At 42.0% G+C, this 19,920-nt stretch overlaps 1 protein-coding gene across 4 annotated transcripts; it reads right to left on the bottom strand.

Moving 5' to 3' along the window:
- Positions 1–7,374: 7,374 nt before the first annotated feature.
- FAM46D (family with sequence similarity 46 member D) lies at positions 7,375–19,697 on the bottom strand. Of its 4 annotated transcripts, none has more exons than XM_420263.8 (3): positions 19,599–19,697; positions 13,071–13,193; positions 7,375–8,644 (listed from the first exon to the last, which is right to left on the bottom strand). In XM_420263.8, exon 3 carries the CDS (start codon positions 8,623–8,625, stop codon positions 7,450–7,452), a length of 1,176 nt encoding a protein of 391 aa, XP_420263.3. In that variant the 5' UTR covers positions 8,626–8,644; positions 13,071–13,193; positions 19,599–19,697; the 3' UTR covers positions 7,375–7,449. The 4 variants fall into 4 exon arrangements, with proteins under 4 accessions (XP_420263.3, XP_040555389.1, XP_046796557.1 ...); XM_040699455.2 differs by having other exon boundaries at positions 18,678–19,697; XM_046940601.1 differs by lacking the exon at positions 19,599–19,697 and adding an exon at positions 17,790–18,009.
- Between the last annotated feature and the right edge of the window lie 223 nt (positions 19,698–19,920).

The raw sequence follows: 19,920 nt of genomic DNA on the forward strand, positions 1-19,920 counted from the left end.
TGACTCCATAGTGTGCTTCAGGGCCACACAAAGAGGTGAGGCACTCTAAAGGAAAGGTGCTCAGCTCATGCAGATGTGTTGCTACTGAGATAGCTGGCAACTGGGGTGAGCCCTCTCTCTGGGTCACCCAACAGATGCACCCTTCAATGAGCAGTAGGGACACATCTGACCACCAGATCATGGCAGCACCCTGTGCACATCCCCAGTATGGCACACAGTGGGGTCATCCCCATGGAGATGGTGCCAGTGTCAGACATGGGAGGGTATATATTTGCCAGTTGTTAAGTGGCATTGACACTAATGGTGTAATTAGCTGTGTTAAAAGTCATGTCTGTAGCATCTACTTTGTTTCCAGGGTGACCAAAGAGCCATAAGTAATGATATCCTGCAGTGTTGCCATAGAGCCAGGGGCGTGGGGCAGAGGGGTTTGTTCATGGTCAGTGGGCAGGAGGTGTAAATGTCAAAAGTTTCCATCCTGCATTGGCAACAGTGAGATTGCTGAATCTCGCCCTGATCAGCGGGATGTGCCAGTAGCTCTGTGTTTAGGGAAACCTGATCAGTACATGGTGTCGGTGGTGCTCAGAACTGTTTGTGCTGGTTGAATGAGTGAGGTTGGCACTCAGAGCACAGGTCTGGAGGGGGCCCATCCAGCTATGGAGAAGAGTGAATTTGGGGCCAGGCTGGGGTCCTTCCTTCTTGGCTTCCCACCCTTTTTCTCTATTGGTAGGAGCCCAGACCTCAGTTCTTGTCTCCAGAGCTGGCTAGGAGACTACCCATTGAAAACCATTGATTTGCCCAAATGGGGAACACCATGGGTTCCCCTCCTGCAGCCAAACAAGAAGAAACCTCATGTGGGTTGGTGGGTCTTGTCATCCTCCTGCTTGTGGCACAGCCCAGGAAGGTCCCCAGCCCTGGGGCCAACAGCACGGGGCACCGCAGACCTTTGTTCGCTGCTGGGGATGCGGTTGTGGCTTATCAGCTCTGTGCACCTTTCATGACAAACTAAAAACCAAAAACTGTCATAGTGCTGCTTTATAGTCTGGTTTAATACCTTATGAACTGCGTGGGGAGCCAAACTTTTGCCAAATACTTGCTTGTCCCACAAATCTTGTGGCTTTTGTTCTGTGATCCCTTTTGTTGTGAGGACTAGGGAAGGATGAGGAGCTGTTCCCATGTGGGGTCTGAAGGTTGTATCTGCTGCACCCCGATGTCTCTGCCTACAGGCATGCACTGGCTGCAAATGCACCTGGTGAGCTTGTTTCCTCCAACAAGGGTTGAGCAATTCATTGACTGAATGTTACTTAATGAAAGGAATAATCAATGGGTAATTTAGAGGCTGGCACCAGATCAGCTCTGCACACTACTGAATCCCACAACAACACGGTTTCTTATGGGTATCTTTATGCCTCTTTTGGTTGAAAACACAGCTGAATGTTTGGGCTGTAACGTACAGCTTAATTGACTTCTGAAGAAGTGAAGGAGTTGGTGCTTTAATAGGAGGAGTTCAATGCTCTTTGTTCCAACCTGATGGGACTACGTGAACTGTCTGAGGCAGGTAATGAATCTAGACCCTTCATTGGAAAATCTCATTACCTGGGAACTGCCAGGGATAAGCAGGCAATACAATGAGAAGAGAGATACTCCTGTAGCAATTTTTATCCTTTAGGCTACACTATGAGCTGCAGCCTCTTGTCTGGAAAATGTCAGGAAGTGGTGAAACACTGGGGAAGAACTGATGGGCACAGAGGCAGCTCCCAGCAGAGCCTGGAGGCTCAGGGTGAGAATATCTTCAGGGGAATGCAACACAGGATGGGGAAAAGGACTCAGTGGAAGACAAGGTTTTCAAGGAACCAAGGCCGTATCCCTGTTGGGTTTGCTCTTCTGTTCATATTCACATGCAACCAGCATACTAATAAAATAGAGTACGGAACTGCATTTACATGTATACCAATGAGTGCATACTTGCCCAGAAACATATATGCATATGATCTCAATCTAGTTCTCTAGAGGACATATACTTTTATTTTGTAATACATAACTGAGTGAGCAGCCTCTGAGCATATTTATTATGCTATTGAATTGCTTTCCATGGTAACTAATTGTGATTTCAGAAACACAGGCTCTGCAATGGCACAAGATGAAATGGAGTTGAATATGGAAGCAGCTGGTAAGAAAGTCACTTGCTTATGAAATAGGATTTAATGAAGGAGACTGGTAGAGTAGGAAAAACGGGGAGGCAGAGATCAGAAAATAAAGCAGCCCTCCATTACCTTTGTGCACTGCTTTGGATTTTGAACTCCTTAGGAAAGTGTGTGGTGAATATCTGAGGAAAAGAACATCCTCTGTGTAGGCTGCCTTCCCATTTCCCACTTACCTTTTTATTAAGGGACAGACCATTAGAAAGCTGGCTGCATAAAAGAAAAGAAATGGCTAGGAAATGAAGTTATGATTAAATGGCTATTTCTGGTTGAAAAATGAGGAGGTGGAGACTTTTGTAAAAGTTTCTCCGTTCCCCTGTGAAAGAGGACAGCGTGTTTTGAACAACCTGGGGAGAAAGGAACAAAAGCCACAAATCCCCTGCTGCTTCTGCTCCCTGCTTCCACCAAATGGGCTCATCATTACTGCATGTGAACCCAAGGAGCATCTCTTGGTACTGTATGGCTGGCACTGTGAGCAGGCAAAAATGCAATTAATACTCAAATCTGGGATCTCTGACCTCTAACACCAGGCTGAAACCTCTGGCACGTTTGTTCTCTTCTGCTATGAGGCACCGGGAGAGCCTGTAGGGTCTAACCCGAGGAAGAAAGGGCAGTATTGACTTGGTCCTTTCTACAAAGATGTTAGAAATGAACAATCAGTAGTTGAGAACCCAGCCCAAGATGTCATCCCTCTGAAAACCCAGACTGTGTATGACTTTCTCTGACCATTTCTCGATGCCACCAGCACAAGTCAGTGCTCATTTATTCAGTGCATGGATAAATGTGTTCAGGTTAATGTGAATATGCATTCAGAGTAAGTAAAATGTATTCTTATGCACGTGTAGAGCCAAATAATTTGTCAAGATAAGTGTTCATTTTATTTACCCAGCAGACAGTCGTCTTTATTACATAAATATATAACTAGGCACTTAAAATGTGAGTATTCAACACAAGCCTGTTTGACAAACTAGTGTGGAGGCATTGCAGTGTATCACAGATGTTTATGAGCATCTGACTGTTGCCTTAACTGCCTAACAGCAGGATTGGTGCTAACTCTGAGTCTGTGGCTTATTGACCCAACAAACCATAACCAAACCTTTCCCACTTGCAGTCACAACACTCCAGTCTGGTTGCCTGACATCCCCAGCAAGAAGCTGGCATATTTGGGCTGACATCCAGACAGAATACTGAGTACATTACAAGCAAACCATTCATTTAACAAGAAAGTTATTTTAATGATTGCTTCCCAAATACCCAAAGGCACTAGTCAACACTGTGGACTAATGACCTACAGATCTGTGTGATCAGTACACATTTTTAGCATTACAATGTTTTTTTTTTCAACAGCTTCAGATGGCACATTATGTGAAATACCTCTTCTCTCCCATGCAACAGCTTTGTTTCTGTATACCCTCCCATTTCTTTAGATAAAAGGAAAATTATATCAAACAAAAACTGACCAGTAAGAATCCCGGTTATTCTGACTTGTCTGAACTCAGTGCTGTTCTTTCTCCAGGTATTTCTAAACATCGTGTTGGATACCCCTCTGTGTAAGTCCAGATCCAAGTTTATGTTGATGTAACTCCTCTAACGTAAGTCAAATTACATAGCTAAAAAATCAAAGTGGCACAGTGGTAAATCGGATCCATTATTTTACAGGATCGGTGTAACACAACAGACAATATAACAGCTTGACCAAGGACAGTTTTACATTTCTTTTATCCATCACAAAAACCTCTGTAATATGTGGAGTATAAAGCTCACAAATTACATTTTAAAGGAACTACAATAAAGTATATGCTTCAAATGGACCTTTTACAATATAACACAAAATTCAAATGACTCTTTTTAGGAAAGCACTTAAAACTTTAACAATTACATCCTGACAACATTAGATTACTGCAAGCTGTAAACCTTGAGAAGTTTTGTGATTAAATAAAATCAGCCTTACAATTTCCAGGTATTGTAATTATTGAACAGATCATAACAACATGATATATTGTAAATGTGAAGCTTAGGATACTGGTGCTGAGAAGACCCTCTCAATTCTTCGTAGATTTGCACATAGTGAAATAGGTAACAGCTGGAGTAGAGGTTAAAGTATTATGTTTTACATACTGTTATCAGTGTTTTGCAAGCAGTGGTCTATACAACTTCATCTCTGTTCTAATAATTTTACAGAATCAACGCTACCTTAAAAACCATCTCCAGTTCAACTCTGCTGCCAGATCTCCTTCAACATTTGGTAGGAAATATTTAAAAGACAACATCAGATATTGTTAATGACCTGTGTACGTGTAGACGTGTGAGATTTTATATATAATATATATAAAATCGCAAACCTTGCTGAAACTTCAAAATGGAACGACCTGTAGGTAAGAAATACAAGACCTTTTCAATAAAGTTAAAGGGTTTATTTATACCTGAGACATTTTTGCATATTGATGTCTTTGTACCTTTAGGTACTCACAGGAATCCTTTGCACTTTTTGGGGTCTCACCCAAAGTCCATTGGAGTTAGGTGGATCCTCCCCACTAGCTCAGTGGACTTTGGCTGAGTCCTAACTTATCTAACCTGGATCTATAAACAAAGATGTAAGACAGCAAAATATATATATATATATATATTTGAATGAGCAGTTGCTGTACAAGTGGACAGGCTGGTTCATACAAATCCAGAGTTCATCATTTGCATGTGTGGTTCAAAACAGAATTGTAGTCCTTCCTGCAGGGGGATACACATTTCTACTTGGTTTAAAACAGAAAGAAAAATCACCACCAACAAACACAATTTCTTGAACTATTTCTCCAGGTAGTGGATCACGGGATATACCCCAAACATTGAGAACACCCCTTCTTAGTTGACCTGCTTTCTGGTTCTTGAGGCATTTGACCCGTTTCTCCTCCCAGGAAGTGAGAGAACCAGGAGTGGAGGAGTAGTAAGTTGCTGTGGCAACATTACATTATGATCACAGGTCAATGGAGCTGGGCTAAGTCAAGAAAACTCAGGGAGTGCAAGAGCCAATGAAGGCACTGGGTTGCCTGACTCCTGCAGGTTTGTCTGGGCGTCCCAGCTGTGCACAGCCCAGCTTGCAGCTCCCGGCCCTGCAGAGAGCATGTGCTGAGCAAGCACAAGCAGGGGCACAACCTAAATAAGGCTCTTAGAAAAATTCACAGTGCTATTTGTTTTGGAAAACATCAAACTAAATTTAAAGGTACGCTCTATGAAATAAACAACTCGATTAAAAAAAAAATTCCATTTTGCTTCTGGCGGGGAATCTCTTCATGGAGTTATCACATTTGATAATGTAGCCATTAGAACTGTCTATTTTATGAAGTATAGTTTAGCCAATGGGAAAGATACTAGTGGAAGTGAAATAAACTGTGCTTTTAGATGTGGAACTGGACTTCAGTAATCAGGGAAAACAGTAGTAAAATAATTCAAGGAAAACATCACCAACTGACTCAACTTTCAAGTAGATCAGTAAACTCTCTTAATGTTGCTCTTCTAATTTATTATTCTGCACTATGTTTTTTGCACTGCATTTTACCAAAAAGGACAAACTTCAGTGATGATGGTCAACAAAGTTGTCTTTGAACAGCTCTTTGTTCTACTGTACAGGCATATGGTGAGGGGAAAAAAGAAAGCTACATTTCACTGGTAAGTTGAACATCATAGACCTTACATGTCTTGTAAATGTTTTAAAATATTGCTATGTAGCCTATTTCTGTGTAAAATAGATCAGATGCTCTTTTCCAAGTGGCAGGAATTTCTAAGACCTGACACTTGTTGTAAATAGGTAAAATGTACTCAATGCTTTTAAAAATGAGGAGGATGCAAAATGAACCAGTAATGAACACCAATGTGATGTAGTGGAATGTTAAGCATCAGATGTACAAAACTATGTTGCTTGCATTTCTAGTTGACTGTTTTGATTTTACAACCACATCCCTTCATTTCCCTTTCCATCTCCTTTCCTTGCTGTACCCCATTCAGCAGCTAAACTGGAGGTGTTTTGGAGTGAGCAACCTCAGCACCCACTGTTCCAAACCTGCTCATACTGAGGCCAGTGGTGCAAAGGGTGTGCACTTCTTTTCCTTCTCGTCATTCAGGAGCTCTCTGGCACAACTGCGGACAGCATTCTAACTTTCACGGAGCAACTGGCACAGGGAGGCACTTATGTGACGTGTTTAAAACTTATCTTTGGTAAACACACATGGAAATTTGCAACACTTCCTGAACATAAGAGAAATCTTCATTTGCTAGTGGTGTATGAGTGCAGGTAAGGAAGCTGACATATGACATTGCTATTATAAAACTTTTTTTTTTTTGGACTACTGCCAAGGGCTTGTTTTAATTCACCTAAAAACAACGCAGTCCTGGGCTGCTCTTTCTTTTCCCCTGACTTTGTTTATTATGCATTGAAGCATCTCTGATCAATAACAAGTGAGCAATAGAAAGCAAGCCCTTCGTGCTCAATTTTCACCTTCTTTCTCATTCTATTACCTTGTTGATCAGGGCTAATCTAATCAGAATAGTAGTATCTCTTTTATTACCTGTGAGTCAGAACCTGGGATTCAACACTGAAGCAGCCAAACCTCTCACTCAGATCGGCAGAAATTTTGGATACCCAGAAAGTCTGATTCTGCTTGTGGTAGGGATATTTCATCCCAAGCACTGCTGAGGAGTACTCCACTGGGGAAGGGACCTCGTGTCTCTGATGGGAATGATCAGATAGAGCTTACAGAGTGCACTCAGAAACGGTCCCTTTGTTGTGCATTTTCAAAAGATGCTGCAAATAAATGGTGTTGGAACCTGCATGGGTATAACTGTTGGATGCTCTAGTGTGAAGTACCCAGAACACCAGCAATTCTAGAATTAGGAATTTCTACTGAGAGGTATTTGATTAGCTTAATTTTCCACTTTCAAAATTTTGTTTAAGAATTTATTAGAACCCAGGCCTTAGTGCATTTCATCTTATAAAATTAGAATAATTTATATCCTTCTCTTTTCATCCCGAAGTATAGCCCAACACAAGTGGGGGACATACGTACATCATCATGAATAGCAATAGACATTTTTCTTATTATCTACTTAAAGGTGTTTGAGACATCGACCAAATAACTTTGGCAACTTGCACAAAAATATGTCCTTAAATCAAAAGTGATCATAAAACTTGGTTGAATGAGGCCTTTATTACGGAGAGAACTGGAAAGAGAGGGGTGCGAGTGCTGAGAAGGTTACTGTGTTCCTAAACCATGCCGCTTTGCATTTGTATGTGAAATGGGTATGGCTGGTAGATGATAGGTGGCTGTCCATGAGCAATGTAATAATTGCTGAAGTTTCTGTCACTGATATACGGAGCAGGCTGATAATAACATGTCACATTAGCTGCATTTGGGATAATGTTTTGTTCTCCGAGAACTTTTAAAGCCAAAATTGTAATCATATTCAGAGTTTGTCTTCGCTCATGTCCCATGAGACAGACTGTGCTCTCGTTTACAACTCCACGCAGAGTCATCAAGTAGTCATACTTGCTTTTTTCTTCCCCAATGAAGTGGTTGCGCAGATATGACTCAATTTTCCTTTGCTGCTCAGCAACATCTGGAAAGTCAATGAAGAATCTGGAGCACATGTAACGTTCCAGAGATTTAATTTCAGCCTCATCTGCTGGCTTAAAGTCACGAACCAGGAGATTGCTGTACTTCAGAAGGCCACCTCCTCTGATTTCCTCAGGGTTCCTCGTGGAAATCAGTTTGTATTTTAAATGGTCCATTGCTTCATTGAAGTCTCCGTACATACTCTCTGCAATAATAGTGGGGTGAGAGTCTTCAGTCAGTTTGCAGTCTGTTTCTCTGTAAACATTTAAGATGGAGTCCAGCACGATTTGGAAGGAGTCCACACTGAACTCAAACTGCCGCCTGAGCGAATTAACGAACTTTAACTCCACATTCTTGCCACTGTTGTTTGACAGGGAGATGAGGCTCCAGCGATCGTGATCAGTGGAGACTTTGACCATCTTCTGCACGTAGGCATCTTTCATAGTCTGGGCAGTGATTTTTTCCTTATTAACACATTTTGGCAAAAAGTCCAATAGGCAATTAAGAACTGCCTCCTTAACAACCTGAAACTCAAGCTCGCTTGGAAGTTCCACCCCAAAAATGATGTCTAGGTCCTTATAACTTGTTCCATTCTGCTTCACTAGGATGTGGCTAGCTGTCGAACCGTTCAGGCGGATATCTCGAATGTTGATTTGCTTTTCAATGAGCTGCTCCTTAACCACGCGAATTATATCCTTCGGTTTTACTTCCAGTGTTGGAAAATTCCCTCTTCCGTGAATGGGTATTACCTCTGCTAAAACTTGATCCAGGATTTTAATCTGATCCCAAGTGAGTCTACTGAACCTGTGGTCTAAGTCCTCAGTCATTGTGATGTAGGTTGGCTAACTATGGAGAAATGGAAATTAAGAGAAAAATGTTAGAGTCTTCTCAAATACAAGAGAGCCTGCATTTCACTCTGCAATGACAAAAATGTCTCGGTTCCTCTGTGCAGTGACAAAGCAGTTCCTTTTACACAGAGACACAATCTGAATTAACTTTCTGAGTGAACCACTGCACTTCTCGTAGGCTTTTAATTGAATTTTAATGCAGTTCAGGTTTTAATCCTGCTGAGAAACTGTTGTGTTATTATACAATGAAGTCAAAGCCAATGCAGTAAACCATAGAGATTTCATTTAAAACTACTCAAAGGTTGATAACATGAAATACTTGCTGGTTGTAATGAAACTCCAAATTTCATTGAGCTAAAATGAGCAAATTGAGTTATTTCTGTCCTGTCTAGAATGTTCCTTACATCTTCATTCACTTGCACAATGAAAAAACAGAAATGATGCAACATGCTCGTTGTTTACCCAGTCAAATGCCCTGAATGTACTTTGGTCTCTATGGGTTATCTATACGCATGCACCCTTTAATACCACTTCTGACAATTTAAAACTGGATATCCAATAACTGTGCAGTTGTTTCCATTATATTTCTGAAGCAAAACATTTTCCTTCTGTTCCAGTTACTGTCCAACAGCAATCAGGAATCCATGCTGCAAATTAAGGTTTGCAGAACTGTAAAGAAAACTCCTTCCAGTGTGCACTGATACCCTAAACCTTCTCAAGAGAGCCAGCAAAGAAGTCTGTCTAGAAGACAAAGGATAAAGCTCTGGACCTAGAATTCCTCAGCTTATATTTTTCTTACCCTCATATCAACACATTACGTAAGCCGATAGACCTTACCATGGGTTATTTATTTACATTCTATTTTTATTATCAAAAATAGCTGTAACAGAAAGATGCTGTGAATTCTGCAAAGTAGTTCAACTGTGAGTGTGTAAGGTTGGGAGGAGAGGGTTTTGTATAAACTTTTTAGTAAATCTGTGTTATGGTTTTGGTAGACCAGCTCTAATGAAGTACTAGCAAACTAACCACTGTCAGAATTGCTACATAAGGAGTACTTGCATGTTGTGTGACTTATCTGATACTGCAAAACTTTGAAAGAGCTTTCCAAGGTTAATGCTGTGATTGGAAAAAACAAAGGGCTTTGAGAAGGGAATGTTTGAACCCTTTCTTTAGCAGAGGAACCCACTTAAAACACTTTTGGAAAGCTGGAAGATGGAAGCACTAAGTAAGATTGGAAATCCATCCTTTATTTTTACATGTTATTAGTTATTTTAGATCTCATTGCTATACACTAAGATTTAAAAGTGACAGTAAAAGGTAATGTCGCTGAGTAGTTCTTTTGCATCAAAGGAAAACTGGGTAACTTCCATTCCTCTATTAAGAGCAGCACCTTAAAATTTCATTCCTCTAAAGTGACTCCCGGAGAACCTGCTGATGGTTTGTCAGTTCAGAACCTCAACATTTGTCGGAGAAATCTTTTACAAACAATACTAAGAGTCCAATGCTGAAATGGTGCCTTCTGCTTTCATAGGAAAATATCTCAGAAAAAAAATGGAATTATGTTTTCAAGAATATAATTAATTTACAGACAGGCCTAGATAAGTTTGGGTTTTCTTTTAATTGTATAATTTTCTTAGAGTTTGTAACAGTACATAACTCTGTACCACCTTGGAAGGATTTTCTCTTGTTTTTTCCCTTAATCTTGTTATGGAACGAGAACAATTTCCAGGCAATTTTATAGTCATTAGGAACCTTATTTCTTAAGTAGTGGCAAACTTATTTACTGAGGTGTTCAGCCTAATGTCAGGAGTTATTATTAATACAAGTAAAACTCAGAGGCAATAAATCAGCAGAAATCTTAAGACCATAATTAGTCAAAGCGCTGTGTAAAGTGAGCGAGATGGTGAGAAATGAGAAGGCAGCTCACTGCAAGTGCCCCTGTACAGTGAGGTGAGTGGGAAGGAGCACTGGGTTCATGGGAATGGAGGCTGAATGGTAGTTTCATTCTCAGCTGTGATTGCACGGAAGCAGGGAACTGGTGATGTCTGCAAGGGAGGATAATCCTGGGAGGCAGATGTATCTCATGCCCCATTGCCAGCCCCTGCACCATTTGGGTGACTCTATGTGTGACACTGAGAGCTGTCACCCTGCAGGACCTGTCTTCCTCAGGTCTGGCCTGTTGTTCCCTGCCAGAGAACAACCTTTCTGTGACTACTTCCATGTGAATAGCTGGAAGTCTTTTGTATGCTTTATATTCAGAGTTCTATCTTGAAGTTCGTTCATGGACAAATGGAAGGCTGCATAAACACTAGCACTGCGACAGTGAAGAGAACAAATAGCCTTCCAATTGTGTATTGAAAAGTGTCACTTTTCCTTACTTCATCAATATTTGAAACTTATTGAAATTTTCTTCTAGGGACTTCTTAAGGGGTTTTTTGTTTGTTTATGGGATTTATACTTTTACTATGTACTGCATTGGGCCCTGAATTCTGACCAATTTAAGATCTTCGGACCAAACAACTAGGAGTTTGGTTTCACAGTGACAAAAGATTTAGTTAACCAACTCTTAGCATTCTGCCATATGCCAGCTTCATAAAAAAAAAAAAAAAAAAAAAATAGGACTATATCTGGCTTCACAGCTCAATCAGGAAAGTCTGCCAGGGTAATGATAACTTGAATGCCGCACACAATTTTCATGGAAACAGATGCAGTCTAGAGGACAGTCTCATCAAATTTAGCTCATATTTTACCAGTAAACTGTTTAAGAATCTCTTTTTATGTGCTCTACAACATTGCTTCAGTATATTTTCAAAGGGTTTGCAATACGCTGGCATTGTCAAGCAGAATACATCTGAAATAGTTTTTGTGCAGCTGTGTTAGCTCTAGTCTCTTCCCTTTGATTTCATCTACTGCCCAATTTGTCTGGTTTACAGCAATTATCTGGAATACTTTAACGCTCCAGTTGTCTTTACCTTTGTCTGCACCTGAAGCCAGTTGCTAAGGGACCTCTTAGAAATCAAGTAAGATGTCTCGCCAGCTGCTGTAGAATGCAAAGCTACTACCATTTTGGGATTTACCCCAGAGATGCTGAAAGTAGCTTTTGCAATTCTCCCCTAAGAGCTCGGTATTGCTTTCGGTACATAAACATTACATGCATCATTAATGATTTCTATGATATCTTGCTAAAGCTTTATTTTAATTCAGCAGCACAGTTCTCTAATAAGCTGGACATTTTCAAGTGTTTTGCATACATAGTGACTTAAGGACTGCAGCTGGCTTTAGCTCTGAAGGCAAGAATGTCAGATGTGGAAGGAGGCCTGGGCATAATTTGAATGCACATGAGAGATTCAGAAGCAGTAAAGCACCTGGGGCATCTTAAATGTGAACATATTTAAACTAGATGGACAGTGTTTTTCATGAGTTTTTCCTTCCATTACTGTTAATGCATACAGTGAAGATACTGTTTATTTTTCCTGTTATTTTGAGATAACGCATGACTTGCCATAAGTTTTCAGTACAGTTACCATCTAGTTACCCTGAAATAACAAATAATAACTCAAGGCCATATGCTCTTCTCTGGTGAGATAAGGCTGCATGGTGTGCAAAATAGGCTTAAGTAGAAAGCAGTTTGCTTGGACTGTGCCACAAAATATCACCTTTAAGGGCAGAACAAGCAAGGAGAAGGGAAGCAGAGACATTATCAACAAAAGTCTGTACTGCCTTTTCTCCGACCCAACCCAAGCAACGGATACCCAACACAGCCATGTACCAGCCTGGATCACTCCTTCTCCCAAACTAAACTACAGTATTTAGTACATCATTTAGTACATAAGTACAGCACAAGGGCAGCCAAACTCTTCTGCAGCACCAAGCTGGGAAAAGGAACTGAGCAGCCTATACCTCTGCTGAAACGTTGCAAGATATTGGCTCACTAGTTTGGGAGTTCTTAGAAGGGACAAATAAATGAGGAGTTTACTTTGGGCAACTGATACTAATACATAATCCAAATGATGTCATCCTGGAGATTAGGGTTTTTTGGATGCTGAATTTTTTCATCCTCACTCACAGTATGTTTGCTCTCAGCTGCACGTGGATATCAGGGGGTAGCGTTTTCGAGAACAGACACAATGCACTTTTTTATCAGTTCCCACAGCACATGAGGTTCCTCCTTACATGGCCTCCAGGTTCAAACAAAGCATGTCCTTGTAAATAGCATGGTATGAGGTGTATTCAGTCTTCTCAGTTGCTCTAAGCTACTTTTATAACTCAAAACGGTGGTGGTATGCAATATTTGGTCTATTTGGGGCTGCAGTCATCATTGAGAAGTTACTACTTTACGTAAAGATTATTTGTACTACTGAATGCATCCTATGGGCTAACTTCTGAATAATGTTTCCAGAGAGAATGCAGAAGCTCAGGCTTACCGTGGCAGGACGATTGGCAAGCATGTATTTCAGCAGAGTTAATAGGATGACTCACTGGATCCTTTGGTAAAAATATGGATTGTCATCTTGTCACTGCTAAAAACATGAACCTCCCAGGGAAAGCTACAGGGGAAAAAAAAACAAAGCAAAACAATAACATCCTTTTTGAGATAAATGTTAACTACCAGTCACCTGCTGCACATAATAAATCATGCATTATGACTTGGCAGTCCCGCAGTCATAACAATAGCCTTTTAAGTCAGAAACGATAAGGTAAAAGCAGTGGCAAGGCACAGAAGTGCTCAAAAAAGTCTCTGCGTTTCAGGTCATACTTAGTCCTCTGCAAGGATGTTAACAACCTGCTATTTTCCCTAAGGGATTAAGACAAAGTATTTAACATTATTGACAGACATGCAAATTAGAAGAGACAGCGGAATCATACAAAAAATTAGAACTAATAACAACTCAGCAAAATTAAATATAAGAAATCGTGAAATTGCTTCAAATGCTTCCTATAAATGTGTACAGATGATGGGAAGGTCTTATTTCTCGGTAGAGTAGGCTGTTGGTTCATTTACAGTAAGCCCAGTATTCAGCCTATTGCTGGAATTTCCATGCACCAAATGGCCTTTGACTGGCTAAGTAGGAATTGTAGCTATTTTTGTAAATAATTGCATGCAATCATAAAGGCACTTCTTTGTATTGGTTTCTCCTTTCGAAGATCTGTCGACAGCAAAGCAATCTTTTGTAAACCTTCATTCAAAGACCCTCATCTCAGTGTCCCATTGCACAAAGTTCAGAGCAGCTACAAAAGGTTCTTTATCCCACGGAGCTCCCCTTCCAGCATATGACTTCATACGGGTGTGAACTTACTCCCTATTGCTGAGTTATACTTCACAATCTCATCTTTTAGGCTGGAAGTATATATGCTTCTGAGTAAATGAAACTTAGAAAGTATGATTTGAGTGCAAATATATGCATGATTTGCAGGAAAAGCTGAAATAATAGCCAGGAAGGTATGGACTATAGCATTCACTTCCTTAAGAACATTATGGTGGTTCTTTTCTGCTATGCTACAGCAATTGCATCTTCATCACTGACCGTGCTATATAAGCTGCCAACAGCCTAGGACTTGTTTCCTCATTCTGTCCTAGCTGTGCCAGGACCTATCTGCAGCTCTCATATGCTTTCCAACTCACGATGGGCTACTGACTGAATGACTGTGTGTTCCCTGCGTTGCTACCCAGATCCATGCAATGTTAGCTGATGTTTGCAGCTGGGAGTACAGGGTTTTGTCTGGCAAGTGCTGATGTCTGTTTAGGCTGAGAGCGAAGAAGGCAATCTTTTCTTGGCAAGGAAAAGAGGTAAAAGAGTCTCAGCATGTGGAGTCTGGCCTTCTGGAGGGAAAGTCAGACAAATATATAGCCATTCACTTCAAAAAATACCTAATTTAGTATTTTTAACAATGTGCTATTATTTCTTTCTGTGTGAGGGCAAAAGTTTTAATGGATATATGATATCCATTAATGGACATATCACTGTGATAGATTGATTAACGCTAAACTAGGATTGATGGCTTCCCTGGTGATATATAGGGGAAGGAGTGACAGACCTTTACATAATTTGTAAAAGACTCATTTTTATATAATACATTCATAAAAACAGCAGCTGAGATTGATGAAATGCTTTGGCTGTTGGGACCTTATTCTCAATGACTGCCTTTTACTGGCTCAGTCGTTACAGGAAAAAGTGTACAGTTTCATTATTCCCTGCTCAAGGTTTCCACACTTTTTTTTTTTCTAACCGAAGAAATAAAATAAAAAAAAAGACATCAGCAATTTTATTTTATCTCAAATATAATATTTTTCTGTCCTTGAATTCTAAATGTGAATGGTGATGATACCTACTAACAGATTCATTTCCAAGTCTCTTCCTCTAGTGTCTCTGTGCATAATGAGCTGAAGTATATAATGACAGTGCATGGCTCTGCGTCATGGGTTCCCAGCACTCAGCAGTGCCCAGTTCTGCAGGACTGAGAGCCAGGGGCCAAGGGATGCTTGCCTGCCCTTCCTGCCTGCCTGTTCCCCATGCAGCATCTGATTGCTCTGCAAAGCCCTCCAGACTAATACCAAAATCTATTTATTCGCTCTAGATACCAGTGACTCAATCTGAAGCTCACTGACCAAAAAAAACTATTGTGATGACTAAACTGCAGCAACAGCAGGCAAGGTAAGGAGTGAAGCAGTCCATCTATTAACCATCTTTGTAATTGTCTCTCCTCAAATGCCAGAGAGGGAGGGATGAGCTATGCAGAGCACCACTGCAGTCCCAGATTTAGGCTGCTTTTTGAAGATGAAAGGCATCACAGAGTCCAGGCTCTCCTCAGAAATATTATCAAAGGGGTTTCCTCCCTTCTACTACACCAGACTAAGCAAGTCACAGAGTGGTCCCACGAGCCTATCTGGTGGGATGGCCCTGGTTATGAGAGCATTGGAGGATGCCACCAGGCTTTGAGGTCAGCTCTGTTTTGAGGGGATTCCAACACAACGTGCACAGCACGTTGGACAGAATTCCTTCTTATACTGAATGTACCAGAAAATGCTGTACCTTGCTAGAAGCTGTACTTAGTTGATTCAATCAATGAAATGCATTTTTGTTTTCTGAATCAGTTCTGAGCCATTGATGCATCAAGGCTGGTTTTTGATAGTGTGTATTGTAGCACAAGGCACTTGGAGAGGCTTCTGTGGGGTGAGCCAGAAAGCCAAAGACAAATGTGCTTGTGTTCCACACAGACCTTTCAGCATCACCTCCGCTCTACTCCACATCTTTTATAAAAGTATTTGCTATTAAGCAATCACCCTGCTTCACTCCAGAACTATTTTCATTTTATGGCAGAAAACATGAACCCTGTGCTGCCTCCCTGTTGATTTGCTGAGCATCTCAGGGTCCCTTGGAATACAGGCTGTTTATGACTGCTGCAGTAAATTCTGAACTTAAATTGAATTGGAAGAAACTCCTGTGTCCTGAACCTGGTTTGGCTGGCACCCTTCAAAGAAGGAGGGTTGTAAGGTAGGATATGGGTCCTAGTCAAAGATCACTCTATCTCCAACTGTTTGTTTTTATTGTTATTTGTGCTTACAGTGTCAACATATAAATATAATTCATATTTTTATGAATTAATTTCCACAGTTATATTAGAAACCCGTTCTCTGACTACATAATGCAGTAGCGGGATTTCTTTTTAATGCTCTTTTCCCAATTTTATGAGTTACACTGTAACACTGGGGGAAATACACGAATTATTTATTAAAGCACTTGCTGTACAAAAATTATTCTTAATGTTGCATCAGTAAGAGCTTGCATTCCCCTAGAAAATCACTTTTTGATAACCAAAATGTTTTCCAGAGTTATGTGATAAAGTAGAAACTACATACAACGTCAGGCAAAGGATTATGACTGCTGCAGCAGCACCAGGAAACTGCTGCTCTTCCATGGTGAAGGCAGAATGAAAAGTTTCTGTTGACACTATTATTAAAATGTAGAGAGAGAGAGAATAAAACGATGATCAACTAAAGAAAAAGGCTTGAGCCCTGCAGCAAAGATGTGTGTATTCATGACTTTTCCATCACTATCAATAATTCATAATGACCATCATGTAGATGACGACACCAACTTTTGAGACAGGCTGAGTCAAGCTTTCTATCACTAAATGTGAAAAAACATTCAACGTGACATTGGATGTCAAAAAGCTAGGACCTGCTAGATAAGCACAGATCCAGTAGAAAGGGTAATGGAGAAGAAAATCAGCTGATGCTGACATACATCGACATCTGTTGTACCAGTTTGCAGTGCTCTATGGAGGGAAACTTTTTGTTTTTGTTGTTAGTATGCACTGAAATAAACAGTTTTTGGAGTAAAAAAAATTATCTCATTTAGGAAAAAAAAAGGATGTGCTAATTCTTTGTGAGTGCTCATACAACATCAAGAAACTACATTCAACATGATGTTCAAATTTTACAGCTATGTTCTTTCTTTAGTTAATGCGCTCTAATTCTGCATAGGAGTGTACAGTAGGTACATTGCTAATTCCATATGGTATCTTAGATTCTGGACTGATGCTCTGAACAATTATTTTTGCATAAAGGTGGCAAAGGAAGAAAGCAAGACTGTGACTTACATATCTATATGTCTCTTTATAAATAATATTTGAATTGGCCTGAATTCACTTCTCACACCAGAAAGTCCTCTGGTGTAAAGAGAAGAATTGGCTCAGTATGTGCATGGTTGGGCATATGACCTGAAGGAAGAAAACTGTGAGCTCTCTTCTACTTCATGCAGTCCCACCAAACGATCCCTACTCTATGCTTTGACGGTTTGGAGTTTGTCTACAACTATTTTAACTGTTCCTGGGCTTCATCCTGTACCACTAAAACCAGTTAATGGGAGTCATACATATAAGATGTATGCTTATATATCATATATATATATCATATATATATATATATGCCTTATATCCATAAGACAAATACTCTCCCCATACGGAGACAGTGATCAAGCTTCTGGGAGTTCAGCACTGTTGGTAATCTCAGCATGACCCACCATGGGGCATGAATGAAGGAGGCAAAGCAGAGCACCAGCTGTTGACATTTCCACCCACTGCTGTGCCCTGTGCTGGTGGCACAAACCAAGCCCGTGCCAATTCCCATGCAGGAGACTCACAGCTGTGGCTGATGGAGCTGATCATAGAAGCTGAGAGGCAGGAAGGCTGTGAAAGTGACCTGGATTAGGACTATTTGGAAAAACAGGTAGAATTTCATTCCTTCAAGCAGTGCTAATTAATGAATTAATTGCCACTGCCAGCCTAAATGCTGTGTAATTTACTCTTCAAAATAACTCCACTGAATGTGATTTCAATGTGATCTTTCAAGGAGTTTCATCCACTTATCTGCCTTAGAGTGGATTCATAAATTACCAGAGCCTACTGTGTCAGCAGTTACTTCTGAACTTGGGCAGGAGCCGCTCGCATGCTCTGCAGGGCAGGAAGTTAAGTTCAGGGCTTTGCTCACAGGGGTCAGTGTTAGACGTCTCTCTTTCTGGCAGCTGAATCATTACAGGTCACCCAGTCCTTCCTACAGTGCTGTGTGTCTGATGCCTAATGAGGCAAAACAACCAAATTTACTGTAAAGTTATGGCTTTAATGCAAAGCTGAGCAGGGATGGTGTGCAAGCAAGACTGTAACGAGGTCACAGGTCTGAAGCAACAACAAATTAGTATTGTTACTGTTCTCTTTAAACTAAGCTGTAGGAGTGCAAGAATGCTGAGGTATAAAGGAGAAAATATAATTCTGACCCTGCTGTTCTCCCCTCTGCACATCAATCCTTCATTCCCTGCTCCAAGATGTTGCAGCCACAGCACACAACTGGGAACAACTGGGCAAGGGATCATGTTCACATTTCTGAGTGGGACACACACAAGCCACATCTCACTCTATAGGTCAAGGAAAGCACGAGCACAAAGTGTGGGAGAGAGTCCCTGCTCCCGATTCACTTTCAGTCATTATTCATTTCTTGGCCTTTAACAGTGATCCACATCATTATTCATACCTACCTTGTCCTTTTTACAGGAGACACGAAAAAACTATTGCTATTAACACAGCATGTGGAAGACAGTGTGTGTGCCTGTATAGCCAACCGTGCTCTTTCTGATGGAATAATACATTCGTTGAAAGATTTGCAGTGGCTTAACAGATGTAGCGGAGAGATGTGCCTGCAGACTGGAGAAGGCAGTGAGTGCTGAAGATGCATTTTTGTGTTGAGAAGATGGGACTGCATGCAGATCTAGTGATCCAGGGCTGCTCGAAACCAGCTTGGCTTTGCACGGATAGGGATACCTACAGGAGGAGCACTTCTAAACACTCTGGGTCAGAGAACCACAAAGGTAGGGCTGTCACCTCCAGGCTGTGACCTCTGTGGGGAGAACAGATAGCCCCGAGGACCACATGTAGGTGCTGGGAGAAGGCCTAACCCACAGCACCTGTGCTGCAGCAGGGAGGGCTGCTCCGTGCTGTCCAGCCGAGGTGACGGAGCTTCCAGCATCGAGCCGGACAGCGAATGGTGAATGGCACAGCACGCCTCTGCTACTTCTACTGCTAATTTGGTGGTCAAACCCGAAAATCAAGAAGTTTTCAGAACGCCAACATTAGAACAGCGCTTGTGTGCAACGAGCAGACCCCCGAAGCCAAAAATTCACAGCAAATTGACCAAATCCCTCTGTTTATAAGTTGATAAAGTTGTTCTATGGAAAACGCCGCACAGAGGCCAAACCCGAGGCCACCCCTCCACGCCTCGCAAAGTTTTCCGGCGGTTGCCCTTCTCTGCCCATCCACCGTCCTTCACCAACCCCAGCGCCTCCCGCCCGGCCCCGCTCCCCTTCCCGGCCGCCCAAACGCGGCGCTCGGGGACTCGGCTCAACGCACGCCCGTGAACGGCCGCCGGAGGTCCCGCGGCTTTCGGCCGAGGGGGAACTCACCGCGAGGGCTCCGCCGCCGCAGAGGGACGCGCAGGGCCCGGCGCTGGTTCCGCGGCGGCCGCCCAGCCCGCACCGGAGAGCCGCCGCCGAGCCGGGGCCGCTGCTGTCCGCGGCCGGCCTGGTGCTGAAGCGGCCCCTCCCTCCCGTCCGCCCCCGCCGGGCCTTGTAGCGTAAACGGGTGGCCATGGCAACGCGCGTCACGCAGCCCGAGGCGGGGCTCCCGCCCGCCGCAGCACGGGGCAGGCCGCGCTCCGCCGCCTCAGCGCGCCCGCAGGAGAGGGGCGGGGCGGGACGACGGGCCTTTAACGCCTTCACGCGCGCC

This window comes from Gallus gallus, chromosome 4 (assembly GCF_016699485.2).
Source record: "Gallus gallus isolate bGalGal1 chromosome 4, bGalGal1.mat.broiler.GRCg7b, whole genome shotgun sequence".
Classification (NCBI taxonomy): Eukaryota; Metazoa; Chordata; class Aves; order Galliformes; family Phasianidae; genus Gallus; species Gallus gallus.